Source organism: Diabrotica virgifera, chromosome 9, assembly GCF_917563875.1.
Source record: "Diabrotica virgifera virgifera chromosome 9, PGI_DIABVI_V3a".
In the NCBI taxonomy this organism is placed as follows: Eukaryota; Metazoa; Arthropoda; class Insecta; order Coleoptera; family Chrysomelidae; genus Diabrotica; species Diabrotica virgifera.
In genome coordinates, this window is record NC_065451.1 from 189,728,667 (window position 1) to 189,747,973 (window position 19,307).

Here is a 19,307-nt window from a genome sequence, read left to right on the forward strand (position 1 = left end):
TTAGTACTTCTTTCTGTCGCAACACCACTAGATCGTCAGAAAAGTCATCCTTCTTTGACCCTTTCTTTTTGGTTTGTCTCTTTTGTTTAGAATGAAGTGTCTTCTTCATTTTTGCTACCGAGGCCATGTTTAATCATTGGCTATACTCATGACACGGTTACTAAATCTTCCTCGATCGTTTGCCTCACAGAGAACTTGCTCTTAAGCATAAGCAGATTAAGTATCACAGCTTTCATATTATTCAAGCTGAGTTAACCTAGGGGATTTTAGATTTGTTAAAACACATGTCTTTGGTATCAAAAATTCAAACTATAATTAAATTAACTTACAGTCAAACATGTTACTGCTTGAGCTATCTAGCCTCACAATGTACAAATGCATTGTATTTTACCAAAAAATACATTCTTTATTATTTCATAGGCCAGATTATTCAATAGAAGAGTTTCTTAATCAATAACTGAGAAATTCTAGGACCCTTATGTACAAGTAGTATTTTTTATCTACTCTCACCGGCACAAAATTCCGCCACCCAAAATTTTTGATTAAGTTTGACAATTTATAACTTTATTATTTGTACTCTGATTTTCAAGATTCTTACACCAGTTTGTAGGTACATATATTGGTATCGTTTGGTTTTATTCCGGTAACACAAAAATTTTGCTTGCATGGCATTATACAGGGCTGAATGGAAGTGTTGTATTTTCTCCTAACTTTAAAAAATTCTGTGGAGAAATGGAAGAGCTGATTTTGTTTCATAGTTCTGTCTCTGTAATATTATCCCGGAGGCATCACTAAAATTTTGTTTGTTGAATTATCTAAATATCTCTTTTCTTGTAAGAGCTGTACCATTTTTTATAAATAAAAACACTGATGGACTCATAAAATAGAGGTTGAATTGATAAGATTAGAATGGCCCGCATACAGCCCAGATCTTAATCCTATTGAGCATTTATGGGATGAATTAAAAAAAGCTATTCGCCGTCATCCTAGGCCTCCAGAAAATTATGGCCCTAGTAGAATAATATCGGGCTATTCCCCAGGCAAGGATAACACATCTTTATTCGATGCTAAACAGACTGCCAGCAGTCGTTGCTGCAAAAGGTGGACATACCCGCTATTGAATTTTTTTGTTTTGTTGTTAATTTTGTTTTGTTTTGTTAATTTTAGTGCGATTGATATTTTTAATTGAAAAAACCTTCAAAGCAGTGTTTTTATTTACTGCTCTTAGAAGAAAAGAGCTATTCGGATAATTCAAGAAACAAAACCTTAGTGATACATCCAGGATAATATAAAAGGAGTATGAAACAAAATCAGTTCTCCAATTTTTCCACACAATTGTTTAAAGTTAGGAGAAAATACAACGCTTCCATTCACCCCCGTATAATGCCATCTAAGCAAAAAATGTTTATCGCCGGAATAATAACAAACAACATCAATACATGTACCTACAAACTGATGTAAGAATTTTGAAAATCGGAGTACAAATAAGAAAGTTATAGATTGTCAAACTTATTCAAAAATTTTGGGTGGCGGAATTTTGTGCCGGTGAGTGTATATTTGGGTGTCATATTCAGCAGCTTAACTTATTAAACCAACTGTCAAAGTCGTGTTCGTTTTTTGGAGTTCGTCCCAAAGAATTATTAATTTTGGCAGTGTTTTGGTACATTCCGGCCTTGTTTCCACGTGCAGAGTGTTATCAATAGTTTCTGTTTTTGTGGTACTTTGTGGAAAACTAGAAGACAGTTTTGTTTTACAGAAAATGTCAGGTAACGGGGGCGGTCCTGGCCCGCCCTCGGTTAATTTAAATAATAATAATCAAATTAATAATAATGATAGTCAAATTAATGTTTCTTCAATGGATACAGTATCCTCAAATTTCGAAAAATATGACTTTAATAATAAATATCAACCGACGGATGCAGGTCCGTATCAGGTATTTTTGGAACATACCGATAAGAATCTTGGTCGTCTTTTTCCTGTCAGAATTGGCTTTTATTTACAACAAGTAATTGAATTTAGAAATGATGTTATTGATATTCATTCTGTAGGTTTAAAACGTGTTAAGGTAATTTTTAGAACATACAAAATCGCTAATTTATTAATTAATCACGAAATATTAACAAAAAATTAGTTGATTGCTTATATTCCAAAATTTTTCACGCATAAACCAGGCATAATACGCGGCGTTGATACCTTTTTTACTGAAGAATACTTGAAAAAAGCAATTAATTCCATAGTTCCAGTGGCGGAAGTGAGAAGAATGAAACGAAAAATTATAAACGCTGAAACCAAAAAAGAAGAATTTGTCAATAGACAATTGGTAGTAATAAATTTTAAAGGTAATAAAATTCCGTCCTTTATTAATATAAATACGGTTAATTTTCCTGTAGAACCATACATCCATCCCATTGTTCAATGTGTAAAATGTTTACGTTACGGTCACAATATCGTTCAATGTAAAGGCAAATCACGTTGTTCTCGATGTGCAAATGAGCATTCTTCCGCTGAATGTAATTCCGAGTTGCAAATGTGCGTTCACTGTAAATCTTCTGATCATCCTTCAATTTCAAGAGACTGCCCAATGTATAAAAAACAACAAGACATAAAAAAAGTAATGGCTTTCGAAAATAAAAGTTTTAAGGATGCCGAATTATCGATTAACAATCCAGCTTATGCCAAAATTAATACCAACAATAGGTTTGATATATTAAATAATCTTGAAAACTTTCCCGATTTAGCACCAGCAAACAAAACAATTTATTATGCTCCTTTAAATAAACCAAAATCAAATTCAACCGCATTAGAGTCAAAAACAATTAAAAGGCGAAGAACTGAGACTTCTTCTCAGACTCCAAGCACTAGTAATTCAGATTTAGAAAATTCCCATCAAAAAAGACAAATTTCTCTTCCCCCATATACACCCGCTCCACAACAGAATAATTTCATGTTTTGTCGAGATAAACTTATCTCACAGATATATTCATTAATTACAAATATAATTAATAATCAAGGAAAATTTGAATTAAATAAGATCAGGGACAATATCATTACAATATTCGATAATAATGAAGATAATTTAGAATCCATTCTCACAGATAGTGAAAATAGCTATTAAAAATATTACAGAAAAACTAACCATATTACAATGGAATTGTAGATCCATTTATAGTAACAAAGGCAGTCTTATGCATCATATTAACAACTACCATACATATATAATAGTTCTATCAGAAATATGGCTCACATCCGGTCATCATTTTAGACTTACCTAAAGGATATAACTTTATCAATAAATGTCGTGAAGATGGTTACGGTGGCGTAGGTATTTTCATCAGACAGGGAATAGATTACCAAGAATCCGAAATTAATAATAATTTCGATGACAGTATAGAAGCATGCGCAGTTTTTTTGAACAAAATTAATCTCTCATTAGTATCAATCTATAGATCATCAGATGTTAGAATAGAAATAAATGACTGGATCAACCTATTCCTTCAGTTTAATATTGCAAAAACTATTTTTCTGGGAGATTTTAATGCTCACCACGGCATGTGGGGGCCAATTGCAGACGACAGAAATGGTAGAATATTAGTGGAGGCCATGGATTATTGTGAAATAATTACTTTAAATGACGGAACACCAACAAGAATATCCCCAACTAGTAATCATTCAGCCGTTGACTTAACTCTAACATCTCCCTTCTTAGCCGACCGTATAGCTTGGTCAGTAGATTCAGATTCATTAGGTTCAGATCACTACCCAATCAATATAGAAATTCAAATCAATCCCTCCTCCTTTGTCATCAACCCATCAACAAAATGGAATGACTCTCGTGCTGACTGGTCTGTTTTTGGAAATATTTTTGAATTACAAATTAGTGAGCTCAATAATTTAGATAGGAATTCAAATTCTGTAGACAAAATCGAATTTTTCCTCAATGCAATCACAATCGCAGCATCGAAATCTATGCCTATTAAGAAATCTTTCACACCTTCTGTACCAAGACCTTATTGGTGGGATGAGGAATGTTCTGCGATTGTTAAAAAACGAAAAGAAGCTCTCAGCGAGTTTAAAAAACAAGGTAATTTTATCAATTATCTACAATATCAAAACATTTCTGCTAATGTCAAACGTACGTTTAAACTTAAACAAAAAAACAGCTGGAAAATGTTTTTGAATAAACTAAATAAAAACACTCCTCTGACTGATATATGGAACACTGTAAGATCTATTTGCAATAAACACCATCAAAAAAGAAAACCACAATTAGACGACAGCCTTATTCAAAAAGTTCTTGATGCATTGGCTCCTTCATCTGCTGCAGATCCAATTTTTAACGACAACATTAATCAATTTCACTTCCATCAAGACTCAGACACCCTTTCAAAAAATTTTAGCTTTTCGGAATTAGAATTAGCCTTAAAAAAATCAAAAAATACTGCACCTGGACTTGACGGGTTCACTTATACGATAATAAATAAATTGCCTGAAAGTGGTAAACTTTTTCTATTAGAAATTTTTAATGATTGGTGGTTGAAACAAAAGTATTCAGATAGTCTTAAAAATATAATTGTGTGTCTTCTAGCGAAACCTAAGAAACCACCTGACTTACCTTCGTCCTACCGACCTATTTCATTGTTATCGTGTATTACAAAAACTTTCGAAAGGCTTATAAAATTTAGACTCGAACATTTTGTCGAAAACAGATCAATTTTACCAAAAAATCAGTATGGATTTCGTAGAGGTATAGGTACAATTGATGCAATCTCCCATTTAGTTACAGATGCTCAATTGTGTCTATCAAAAAATAATTACATGTTGTGTCTTTTTGTGGACCTTAAAGGGGCTTATGATGTGGTAGATTTGGAAATATTATATTCAAAAATGGTAACGTTTGGTATCAATAAAAGAGTCTCTATAAATATTTTAAATTTGTTTGCTAATAGAAAAATATTTTTGCGAGATAGTCATAACGTTTTACATGGTCCAAGAGTACTTTACAACGGGCTTGCACAAGGCTCTATTTTAAGTCCCCTTTTGTTTAACTTATACACTGCAGACTTGCATGATTTGATGAGCGATGACATACAAATTATTCAATACGCGGACGATTTATGCATTTATGTCACCCATAATACCTACGATCGCTGCATGATAGACTTAAGACGTACTTTTGACAGGTTACAAAACTGGTTCGACGATATGGGTTTTAGTGTTTCACCAGAAAAGACAGCTGTGATGTGTTTCACAAGGCACAGATATCAGTTAGTCGATAATTTCTCTATAGGTAAATACACTATTCCTATCGTAAAAGAATATAAATATTTAGGTATAATTATAGATAGTAAACTTCTATGGACCAGGCACATTAAGTATGTCAAACAAAGATGTGAAAAGGGAATTAATCTTCTGCGCTTCCTCTCCAAACAGAGCTGGGGCGCGGATCAACAAATTTCGTTAATGTTCTATAAGTCTTATATTCGCTCGATTTTGGATTATGGGTGTACTCTCTATGGTTCTACCTCCAATACGAACCAACTTACTCTTGATCGAATACAATATAGAGCTCTGAAAATATGTTTGGGAGCCATGGCATCTTCACCAAATCATGCCATTCTGGCAGAGTCTCAAGAACTTCCTCTTAGTTTTCGAAGACAGTTTTTAGCAAATAAAAGTCTATTAAAATATAGATGTTACAACAGTGATTTGATCGCAAAAATTAACTTTCTTGTAATTGACAATTTGACAAATCATTATTGGAAAAAGAAAAACTCTCCTCCTTTGGCAGATGCATTTATTGATACAAACTTATTTCAAAATGATATTGTTAAACTTAATAAAATACCATTGTATGCACACAGTTTCGATTCTATAATTGACAAACCTATCACCATATTCCCTCGGTATTCAGATTGTAATATCTTAAACCAAGCCATGATAAAATCCATTGTGAATGGTCTCGGGTCGAACTAAAATATATACAGATGGGTCAAAAACGGAGCTAAATACAGGTTCGGCATTTTTTGTTTCAAACATAAATCATATTGAAAAGTACAGAATCTCAAATTATTGTTCTATTTTTACCGCCGAGTCCTTTGCTATTGAAAAGGCACTAAAATGGTGTGCAACTCAAACATGCACGAATGTGGCAATAATTTCAGACTCAAAATCAGCATTACAAGCTATTAGCGGTCACCCAATAAACCAATTCCGAAATGCCTTAATTTTGAACATTAAAAAATTAATTATGGATCTTAAACAAAATAATGTAACTGTTTCGTTTATTTGGACGAAAGGACATTGCGGAGTCGAAGGTAATGAAATTGCGGATATAGCCGCAAAAAGTAGTCACAGTTGCCACCATATTGACAAAGTATTTAATTTAAAAGATTTGAATAATGCTCTCAAACCTAATATCAGAAGGAAATGGGAAACTGATTACAAAAGAATTGCAAGTAAATCTACAAACCATTATTTCAGAATTCACCCTACACTTCCAAAAAACATTCCTCATTTCACCTTTAATTATAATAGAGCACACATGTCAGTATTGACTCGTTTAAAATTGAACCATGCTCGCTTTCCGTCTCACTTATATAAAATTGGAATACTTAACTCCCCTGTCTGTAGTTGTGACAATATATCCATTGGTGATCTAAATCATATATTTCTAGAATGTTCTCTGAACTCTCAATCCTCTTCAATTCTGTATCAAGAACTAATTCATCACGAGTGTCCATTGCCACTAAATATTACAGCTCTCCTTTCTTCCTCAGATAAAGCGATACTAGATTCCATCATTAATTTTATCAGAAATTCAAAAATAGCGGTATAGTTTAAAAATAGACAATATGAAATCATTTAATGTAATTAAGAATTTACATGTTTTGTGGCAAATAGATTTTGTCTGATGCCAGGATCTCTCACACACACACAACTTATTAAACTTATTAGTTAGTAAGGTAGTTTATGCAATTTGCAATTTATTTAAATTTTGCAATATATTGTTTTTGTTTTACTTCATTATTTGTTTATTTATATTGACGACTTATGTAATTTTAGTAAATTGTGTTTGTGAATGTTTTGTTTTACCACTCTCTATAAGCTTTGTCGATAAAATTGTACAATTTTCAATGATAATAAAGCGTATTTCTATTTTATTCTACAGGAGTAAAGGACCAAGTAAGGCAGCTAAGTATGGAGCAATAGCGACCTTGATAAGGTCTGTAACACCGTTTTCCTTAAATACACTCCATACTGGTCAAACTGCATACGAAGACTCCATACCAAAGATAGCAGCAGCTTCAATAACAAGAGAACATGCTAACATGTTCCAAAGAATGCAGGTAAAAATTTTGTAAAATTTATAAAAACTGGAGATTTTCCATAAAAAAATAATATTAAATGATGGTTTAAACCATTTCCGCCTTTGAAGTAATAAACATAACGTAACTGACTAAATTGCATTTAACTTTGGCACCTTTTATTAGGATTATTTTTTTATTTATATTAGGACCGCCATTGACAACTGCAAAGAACTTTATCTATTTTAGGATCGTGGTGACAAAATAGTATTAAAACTCAACATCCAAACCCAAAATTTGGATCCAGTTACATCAAGAAACGTCGTTGCAGAAATTAAGGGATCAAGAGATCCTGAAAAAGTAGTTCTAGTATCTGGCCATATTGACAGTTGGGACGTAGGTGTAGGAGCTATGGACGATGGAGGGGGTGCTTTTATTTCTTGGTATGCTTTGCGCGTACTTAAAGCTCTTGGTTTAAAACCAAAAAGGACTCTAAGGTAAGATATTATATATACTGAACAATCTTAATAATGAACCAAGTAGGTTATTAGAGATGCACAGACAGTAAAAATGTTATTATCTATAGAGTATACATTAAAACACTACAAAATCTAGGAGTACAGTATAGTAATTAAACTCATGAGTCGGCTTTTTAAACCCAAATTACTCTTCTTCTGGTTAAGCGTTCTTTATTTTAGATCTGTGCTTTGGACAGCTGAAGAACCGGGATTGATTGGTGTCCAAGCCTATGGCCAAGCCCACAAAGACGAATTGGACAAACATATTTTTGTAATGGAATCTGATGAAGGAGTTTTTACACCTTTGGGTATAGAATATGTTGCTGGTGATGAGGGAGGTTGTATTCTGGAGGAAATACTAAAGTAAGTTAAAATGCTAGTGTACAAAGTGGATCAAAAGTCTGTAAACGTCTAATTATCTCTTAAATGGATGGTTCGAATTGTACACAAACCGTAATACGCCCATTTTACATTACTGAGATTTCAAATTTGATGTTTGCAATATTGTCAGATTTACCATTTTTCCGATATTATTAGTCACTTTGAGTTTTTAAATGCAATACTCTATATATTATAATATTGGAATCCTCACTCCAATACGGAGTTCAGTCTTATGTAACACTTGGTATTTTATTTACTCACTAAGGTCTTAAAAAAATAAAACCTCTCAGTGCCAAATGGTTTTCAGTAAATGTAGAATGCTGTGATTTTGAGTTATAGTCGAAACGGATATCGGTCCGATTTTTTTACATCGGCATACAGGAAAACTAAATAACTTATATAACCTTAAGCTGAGATTCAACGGAACGTGGCTTGGCACGCCAAGAGAAATAAAAGATATATAAGAGAAAAAGATAAAATCTAAAGAAGGTAATCAGCGCAACGTGAATTTCTCTCAAAATTTGCGATTTACAAACCTTGGGCTAGGACTTAACCCTCTATTTATGACCAGCGTGGAGTGGCGTGAGCTCTCCCATCGTTAGTTGGTAAATGAACACGGTTCAACGAAAGTCAGAAGCTGATACAGACCCTTCCGAGCTAATGACTAGTACGGTCAGTGCCGTGGTATTTTACTATGGAGTGGTCTAACTACGCTATGATGGAATTTTTATCATTGTATGAATTAACCAACTTACTAAAATATCTACCGCCAATAACGGTGGCGCACCCTCGATACTCGAGGGGACATGCACTATCGGAATGGTCCGACAGAATTTATCAAGAAGTAAATATTTGTTACTTTAAGAATAACGTGGGGCGTCAACGTGAAATATCAACTGATCGGGAGGTCCTTAGAAGAATGGGGAAGAACCGAAAGGTAGTAATCACCATCAAATCTCGAAAGTTCGAATACTTTGGACACATCATGCGAAATGAATCCAGATATGCCCTCCTACAAGCCATCCTGCAAGGAATAATATTTGGAAAGCAAGGTCCAGGAAGAAGAAACATATTCTGGTTAAAATACCTCAGAACCTGGTTCAACACAACATGTGTGCAGGTTTTCCGCGTTGCTGCAGATAAAGTGAAGATTGCCATGATGATCGCCAACATTCGTCACGGATAGGCACATCAAGAAGAAGAAGAGGCGCCAACCGTGCTCTCTTTTCTTTTCACTATTATATATTTTTCATTTCTCTTTGCCGACTTAAACTGGTGAAGAGTGCCATGGCACACTCCATCGGCTCCCGGCTTTACACAGTATACAATCTTTAAATTTTTATACTAGATCAGAAGCTGATATTTTAATTCAAATTGAGGAGTGTAAGCATAAATAATATCATTGCATCATTAAAACAACGTAAAACGAATTTTAGATAAATTGTATTGACCTATATAGATAATTCATAGTTTGTTTAGGTTAAGAGGTTCATATCAGCTCAAGAACCATTATCTTACTAATGTAGTTAGCAAATACTGCATAGGATAACCACAATCATGGTGTAAGGTTTAATAATCTTCTATCTGTCTATATATGTATGAGTTCAAGGTGAAAATTTAAGATTTTTTATTTAAAAAATCATTTTCTTACATCACATGAGAACACTTCAATATTTTTTTATCTGCTTTGGATTGCCACATCCATTCAGCCACGATAAAGAGATAATAAATATTGTTTGGTACAATATATATTTATTCAGTTTATTGTACATATACGCACAAATGCACACTTCAATAGCTGCATTTCGTCTCGAAATTGGCTACGAATATAACCAGTTTTAATACGGTGGCTGCCGTGAGACACGCATGTTGTGTCTCACGTTGTTTTCAATAACAGCCGCGTGACTCACCGTAGTTGTCTCGTTAGCGTAGAAACGGGAGCCTCGTGGCCGTAGGGATCCAAAACATGGCAGCCAATGTGTTAACGCGTGAAAAGTATAAAATTAGCTGTTGTTCATGGCAACACTGCTTTCCCGCTTCCCACCTAATTCATCTACTATAGTACTCTGGGCTAATTAGCAAAATTCATGGAAAAGTTATTTACCAGCAATTTTATTGCTGGAATCGAATTATAAGATCCTATATATTAATAATATAGGTATGCAAAGTCCGCAGCTACTTTTTTTATAAACAAAATGGCGCCGACAAATCGTATTTTTTTCAATTATTGCTCTATAACTCCGAAGATTTTAACTTTACAACAAAAACACTCATATAAAAATTCACCGCAATTAAATTCTGCATAGAGATATGTTTTTCACGATTTGCTCCGACGAAAATTTTCCTCGGAAAATGCGGGTTTTCCTAACAAAAACTATAATTTTCAAATAAAGTTTTAGGTAAGTAATTATTAATCAATAATTAAATAACTTAGTGGCATCAAAGATTTCTTGGTATAGATTGTAATTCCAGAAGCCGGTGAAAATTAAACGAATATTTTAGCAACAATTCAATTGTTAATTAACAATTTACGATCGCAATAATAACCAAAATAATCATGATACATTGATCAAACTAAAGATTATAAAGATGAGATGCTTGTTTAATATTTTATCGACAAAATATAAATTTTTCTTTTTTTTTGCATAATCTTTAAATTTTGAAAAAAAATAGTTATAATACGTTGGTCTAATTAGTAAAGTACAAAGAAAGGTTATTTACCAGCAATTTTATTGCTTTAATCGAATTATAAGATCCTATATATTATTAATATAGGTATGCAAAGTCCACAGATAGTGTGCTACTTTTTTTATAAACAAAATGGCGCCGACAAATAGTATTTTCTTCAATTATTGCTCTATAACTCCGAAGATTTTAACTTTACACCAAAAATACTCAAATAAAAATTCACCCCAATTTAATTCTACATAGAGGCATGTTTATCCCGATTTGCTCCGACGAAAATTTCCCTCGGAAAATGTGGGTTTTCCCAACAAAATCTCGAATTTTCAAATAAATTTTTTGGGCCAGTAATTATTTATCAATGATTATATACCTTGGTGAATTTTGTCCCATCTCTAATTGAATTGGTAAGACGTGTTTATGAGTGCTCGTAACTTTTATCAAGTTTTGTGATTATTACGGCTATAATTAAAAAGCTTTTAAAGCGCCAAAGAAACCATAAAGTGACAAAGTGAAATTGTGCAGAAAGTGAGCCAAGAAAACAAGCAGAATAATTTGTAAGTACAATTTCTTATATCTACATTTATTGAATAGAACAAAAATATCGCTTGCAAATTAAAGAACTATAAAAACCAGAAACTAATTAGTTCTGATAAGGTGACTTGATTTTGAGCCATCGAGGCGGGCTCGCCACTTTTTCGCAAACCAAACTGTTACAAAATAACGATTGGACTATTAAGTAACGGGAGTGAATATAAGTAAGTGAAAATAATCTGTATGTGTACAATTTCTTATATTTATTGGGAAAGAACAAAAATATCGTATGCAAATTAACGAACTATAAATAACAGTAACTATTTAGGTTTGATAAGGTGAAGAGCCTCCGCGCTTTTGAGGCGGGCCCGGCACTTTTTCGCAAACCGAACAGTGACAAAACACCGATTGGACTATTAAGTAACGGGAGTGAGTAATACATGCACGCTGCGCCACAAAAAATGGCTTCGAATTTGTTAACACCGGTAAAAATAATGGATAGATACAAAGTGGATTCGGACGACGACACATCAGAAGACCATAGAAAGAGGAACAGAGAAGAAGAGGAAGAATTGTTCCAAAAAAGTAAAAAAGTGTCTAGATCGCCTAACAAAACCCGTAACGAAGATAATAAGCTCGATCAAATTATTAAAATGATGCATGACTTAACCACAGAAACAAAAAATTTAACAACGGAAGTAAAAGAGATAAAGAATGAACAGAGAAAGTACTGGGAGGAATTAAACGACCTGAAAACAGAATTGGAGAAAGTTAAACAAGAAAACCAAACTAAACACAAGGAGAAGGAAGAAATGAAAAAAGAACTAAACGATATGAAAATACGTGTACAAAGACTAGAAAAGGAAAGGAAAGTAAATAATGTTGTAATACAAGGCTTGCCAATAGATACAATCGATAGAAATGCACTGAAACAAACAGTAGGAAACTTCATGGAAAAAGAAATGAATATCAATGTTCAAATCGAAGAAGTTATCAAACTGGGAGAAAAAACATGTTTGGTCAAACTACAGAACAAGTTTGAAAAAGAAAAGATCATGCAAAATAAAGCTAAACTAAAACACATAAAAGGCAATAAAGTATATATAAATAATGACATAACAAAAGAAGAACTACAAACACAGAAAAAAATAAGACAAGTCGCAAATGAAGAAATTAATAAGGGTAAAAGTGTTACAATAAAATATAATAAATTAATAATAGATGGAAAAACACACAAATGGAATCAATACAGCAATCAGCTAGAAGAAGACCAGGGAAATCCAAAAAACTAACAGAAGACGAAAATACACAAACAAAAGCACAAATCACGACAGACAAGGCACAGAAAAAGGAATTGAGCAAGGACGAAAATAGAAATAGAGCAAAAACGAAAGATAAACATGAAATAGACATAAGAGAGAACATATTTATAGGTGCATGGAATGTAAGAACCCTACACGAAACCGGCAAATTGGAGCAGGTAAGCCAAGAGATTGATAAGTACAAATTAGACATTGTCGGACTAAGCGAAACAAGATGGAATGGTAGTGGATCAACCCGAGTAGGTGACCAACAGCTAATGATATATTCTGGGAATACGGATGTAAATGACAAACACGAAAAGGGAGTGGCAATACTGCTAACCCAAAAGGGGAGAAAGGCTCTAGTAGAGTGGGAACCAGTGTCAGAAAGGATTATTTGGGCGAGACTGAAGGCAAGATATTATAACATAATAGTAATAAATGTATATGCTCCCACAAATAAAAACGACGAAAATGAGAAGGAAGAATTTTACGAGCAACTACAAACAACGTTTAATAAGATTAATAATAAATATAGAAGAGATATAAAAATAGTAATCGGAGACTTTAATGCAAAAATAGGAAATGATAATAAAGGACATGAACATGTGATGGGAAAGGAGGGAATCGGAGAGAGAAACGACAATGGAAATCGATTAATCGAATTTTGTGAGCAAAATGAACTTTTAATAGGCGGAAGCATCTTTAAACATAAGCGGATACATAAGGAAACATGGAAATCACCGGGAGGGAGATACAAGAATCAAATAGACCACGTAATAATTGAATATAAATGGAGAAGCTGGCTGCAAGATGTCAGGAGCTTAAGAGGTGCTGATGTGGGATCAGACCACATGCTAATCAAAGCGAGACTAAAAATGAAATTAGCCAGAGATAAAAACCAAAAAATCAGCAGAAGGAACAAGTACAACGTTGATGCCCTAAAACAAGAATGTATAAGAAATAAATTCAGTGAGAAACTGGCAATTAACCGAACAGTATCACAACAAACTGGAGAGTCAGTCGAAGAAACATGGAAATATTTTAAAGAAGTGATGACGAATACAGCAAAAGAAACAATCGGATTAAAAAGAAGACAAAATAAAAAATGGATTACCAAAGACACTCTACTACTGATAGAAGAAAGAAAAAAGATCAAAGAAGAAATTCTACAAAAGGAAGGATCGAAAGAAGAGAGGGCACTTGAAAGGAAATACAAGGCAAAAAACGCAGAAGTAAAAAAACAAGCCAGAAAAGATAAAAGAAACTATATAAATGAGATGCTAAATACATCAGAAGAAGCAGCGAAAGAAAACGACTTACGAACACAATATACAATCATACGAAACTTAACAGGAAAAGCACAACGAAATATACGAGAAGTAAAGGATAAACAAGGAAATAGGATAAAAAATGAGAAAGAAATAATACAAAGATGGAAGGAATACTTCGAAGAGATATATGCTAAGCATGAAATAACTCAAATCATAGAAGATGAAGTAGAATCACTAGAGCTAGAAGTGAATATTGGAGAAATTACAATGGAAGAAATTGGAAACACCCTAAAACTACTAAAAAATGGCAAAGCCGCAGGAATCGACAATATACCCATTGACATAATAAAAGCAGACACCGAGCAGTCAGTAGAGATGCTACATACACTTTTGAATAAAATATGGACGGACGAAGAATTGCCAAAGGAGTGGAAAGAGGGATTGATTATAAAAATACCCAAAAAAGGAGACCTGAGCAAATGCAACAATTGGCGTGCAATAACACTACTAAGTGCCACATCCAAAGTGCTGACCAAAATCATTTTGGAAAGATTGAAGCCGGAACTAGATAAAAAACTGAGAAACAACCAAGCAGGCTTCCGTTCCAACCATTCCACTATTGATCACATTTGCACCCTTAGAATTATCTTGGAACAAACAAATGAATGGAATAAAGATATAGATGTGAGTTTTATCGACTTCGAAAAGGCCTTTGACCGTGTAAATAGGGCACAGATGTGGAAAATCCTTAGATTATATGGGATACCACAAAAAATCATAAACTTTATTAAACTCTTCTACGAAGGATACAAAGCCAAACTAGAACATTCAGGTGAAGTAACAGAAGAAATATCCATAGAAAGTGGAGTCAAACAGGGTTGTGTACTATCCCCTACCCTATTTCTTATTATGATAGATTGGGTAATGAGGAAAGTAATCGACGATCGAACAGGCATCAGGTGGAACCTTTTCAAACAGCTAGAAGATCTCGAATTTGCAGATGACATCTGCCTTATAACTGAACACCGAAATCATATGCAAGCAAAAATTGACAAATTGGCACAGTACTCCGACACGATCGGACTTCGAATAAACACAGAAAAAACTAAACTTCTAAAAAATAATAACCATCCAAATAATAAAATAATGATAAACGCTAAAGAAGTAGAAGAGGTAGACAAGTTCACATATCTGGGATCTGTCATGGAAAGGAGCGGGGGGTGTAAAAAGGATATACAGACGAGAATAACAAAGGCGCAACACGCATTCAACGCTTTAAATAAAATTTGGCAAACAAACGAAATATCGGAAACAACAAAAATTAAAATCTTTAACAGTTGCATTAAAAGTATACTACTCTATGGAGCAGAAACATGGAAACAGGACGAAAATACAACTAAAAAACTACAAACATTTGTAAACAAATCTCTAAGAAAAATCCTGAAAATATACTGGCCAAATAAAATAACTAATACAGAACTATGGGAAAGGACAAAGCAAACTAACGTATCTACTACAGTCAAGGAAAAAAAATGGAAATGGATCTGCCACACTATAAGGAAAGACCAAAGCAGCATAGCAAGACAAGCACTTGAATACCAACCAGAGGGGAAAAGAAAGAGGGGCAGACCAGACAACAGCTGGAAAAGAACAACAACGAGAGAACACGAAAAAATTGGACTAAGATGGGGCGAAGTCAAAAAGAGAGCAAAAGATAGAAGAGAGTGGAGGGAATTAGTTCACAATTTATCCAGAGAATAAAAACAAAAGAAGATGCGCTGTCCCGGCCAGACAGCAATCTTACACTTTTGGCCAAGAAACGCATAAGCGCCCAATACTCCACAAGGAGGGATGGAACGAGAGAGAGAGAGATATACCTTGGTGAAATAAAAGCTTTCTTGGTATAGATTATAAATTCAGAAGCCGGTTAAAATGAAACGAATATTTTAGCAACAATTCAATTGTTAATTAACAATTTACAGTCGCAATAACAACCAAAATAATCATGAGACATTGATCAAACTTAGAAAGATTATAAAGGTGTGATGCATATTTAATATTTTGTCGACAAAATATAAATTTTTCATTTTTTTGCATAATCTTTAAATGTTTAAAAAAAATTGTTATAAACAAATTTACATTTCTTAGAAATTGTTTATTATATTCTAATTTAAAAAAATATTTAAAACTCGTATTTCATAGGTCTTGAAAATGAATGCTTTAAAAAAAATTTCCAACCATTTGCAAAAAAGTTAGGAAACAGCAAAATAAATATACGATATCTCCATTGTTTATAATTTGTTTTAATTGTTTCAAAGCTTAAAAGTGAGTCTATGGTACAATCTAATTACTCACAAAGGATGTCAAAAATTAGTGCAATGGTTATATTTTAATCAAAGATTAAAAATACTTTTTTTTTGTAATTTTTAGCGCGAAAGTAGGCTTGATACAGAGCCGGAGATAAAATGTTCACTCGAAGCGACTGACACGCTTAAACTCGCGCGTGTTGTGTATGTGGGCGGGTAGCTACGGTACTGTATTATTCTACTTTCGCGCGCGTAAATTACAAAAAAATATATTTATAATCTTTAATTAAAATATAACCATTAAGCTGATAATCGATATTGTTTTATAAATAATTAGCTTGTACTTTAAACTCACTTTTACGCTTTGAAAGAATTAAAAAAATATATTAACACCGTAGTAATCGTATGTTTATTTTGCTGTTTCATAACTTTTTTGCAAATGGTTGCAAAAAAGTTTTAAAGCATTCATTTTCAAGATATTTGAAATGCGCATTTTAGCTATTTTTTAAAATTATAATATAATAAAAACTTTCTGAGAAACGTTAATTTGTTTATAACTATTTTTTTTAAACATTTAAATATTATGCAAAAAAATAAAAAAATTATATTTTGTCGACAAAATGTTAAATAAGCATCTCATCTTTATAAGATTTCAATGTTTGATCAGTGTATCATAATTATTTTGGTTATTATTGCGACCGTAAATTATTAATTAATAATTGAATTGTTGCTAAAATATTCATTTAATTTACACCAGCTTCTGGAACTATAATCTAAACCAAGAAGGCTTTTAAGTCACCAAATTATTTAATTATTGGTAAATAATTACTTATTTAAAACTTTATTTGAAAATTAAAGATTTTGTTGGGAAACCCCGCATTTTCCGAGGAAAATTTTCGTCGGTGCAGATCGGGAAAAACACGTCTCTATGCAGAATTTAATCACGGTGAATTTTTATATGAGTGTTTTTGTTGTAAAGTTAAAATCTTCGGAGTTCTAGAGCAATAATTGAAAAAAACACGATTTTCGGGCGCCATTTTGTTTATAAAAAAAGTAGCACACTATCTGAGGACTTTGCATACCTATATTATTAATATATAGGATCTTATAATTCGATTCCAGCAATAAAATTACTGGTAAATAACTTTTCCCAAAAATGGCCTATTCTCTGATAATCAGCCCAGACTATAGCCAATTCATTCAGTCATTCAATCAATAATAAAAAACATATAAATAAATACTAAATACTTTTGCAGGGAAACTGTAATAATATTTAATATAGCTTTCTTTACAATAATTTCAATTTTCTTAACAGCTTTTTTACTACAGAGTGGGCCAAAGAAAACAGCTCACCTCGATATTTGGCAGTTTTTATTAGATTTTAAGGAAATGACGAAACAGGTCGATTTTTGATCTAAGGGGGACACATTTTTCGGTACACACATTTGTCATTTGTCAACCCCCTCCCTTCCACTCCCCCCTTATTTTTAAATAGGGAATAGGGGTCGTGTGCTAGCTCATTTAAAAGGTTATTCAATTCTCTATTCAGTAATATAAACATTAACATAATATTTATAATATTTATACAGGGTGTCCAAGAAAAAAAATATTTTAATTAAATTAATTGACACAAAAAGGATAATGTATGTAATTCATTTAATTAAAATACATTCTACTGATGTCACAAAACAGAAAAAAATGTTTTTTGATAAATAACAGTGGCGTGCGGTGACTTTTTCGAAAGGGGAAGCGATTCAATAAGGATATAAAAATATTTTCTTAAGGGTCGAGGGTCGAGCAACTTTCCACCTGATAACACTCTGATGCACAGGGGCTCTCTATCAGCAAAGTACTTAATTATGTGAGACGTCCTGCGTACAAGGACTCACACACTAAATCCGTGACGCGTGAATGCGTGAGGCACTCTATTCCCGCTATTTCTAGTGACTAGTGACCTATCATTGATCTGTATTGCTAGCTCGGGCCTTGAGTCCTCGCGCCGGGCTTGGTTTTCTAAAGAAGAATCATATTAAAAAAAAATATATATATATATACTCCGAGGCATTTTCCACAACACACAACTTTCACTAAAATGACACTTATTTATACTCGAGGTCTATTCTCCTATCAACTTCTGATAATTGTTGAATGCAGTCTTTTTTAATGCATAATAGGGCTAACTTTTAAAGTCTGTCTTCGCTTGTTGAATTTCTTTTAAACTCTTAATTTGAAACTTTTAATGCATCTTAATACTGCAAAACTTCGTTCAACTGATGCACTTGTGGCTGGTATAGTTAGTAGTACTAATTCACACAACATGACCACTTCAAACAGCGACTTGTTTAAACCAGTAGTTATAAAGAAATCCCAGATTTCTGGGTATTTCTCTTTATCATTCATGTCAGTTGTTTCATAAATGATACTTAACTGAGAATGCAAAGCTGGGATATCAAAAAATTTTCATTATTTAATCGTAATGACATAAATTCCTCTGTGGGAAATTTTGATGAATTATAATTAGAAATATTAAGATTATATATAATTCTACAAATTTTAAATCGTTAAAATTTTGAAAGCTAGAATTCATTTGTTGTAGAATATTATCAAAAGGTCTCTTTGTTTCCTCTGTTTTCTCTGTCTCTCTGTCTCCGAAATTATCAATCTTCATTATTTTTCTTTCATGTTCAAACCCCATATGTTCAGTTTTATCCCAAATATTTTTAAACTGCTCTCGTTTTTTTAATTATCGTATTAATAAAGTCATCAATTTGTCTTATACAAAATGCAATACCATTTGATTTCTGTAAAATGTCAAATAAAAAATCCGTAAAAGGAAATATCTCTGCAAAAAATTTAAATCGAAATATTCTTTAAGCGACTGTATGTAATACCTAAGCACCCCTTAGCAGCAGTAACAGTCGGAGCATCTCACTTTCGGGAAGGCGATACGACGAGCGCTTCCATGGCATACCAAAATTCGTGCGACTAGTGGCTGCAATGCAATGCA

The 19,307-nt window shown here is 33.0% G+C and overlaps 1 protein-coding gene across 1 annotated transcript in view; it reads left to right on the forward strand.

The window, feature by feature from the left end:
- LOC114329003 (carboxypeptidase Q) overlaps window positions 1-19,307 on the forward strand; it is a 39,680-nt gene that overhangs the window by 12,022 nt on the left and 8,351 nt on the right. Inside the window, exons 3-5 of the mRNA XM_028278014.2 lie at window positions 7,169-7,346; window positions 7,554-7,801; window positions 8,003-8,185. Of these exons, the coding sequence (XP_028133815.1) occupies window positions 7,169-7,346; window positions 7,554-7,801; window positions 8,003-8,185 (609 nt within the window). The remainder of the gene's footprint in view (window positions 1-7,168; window positions 7,347-7,553; window positions 7,802-8,002; window positions 8,186-19,307) is intronic.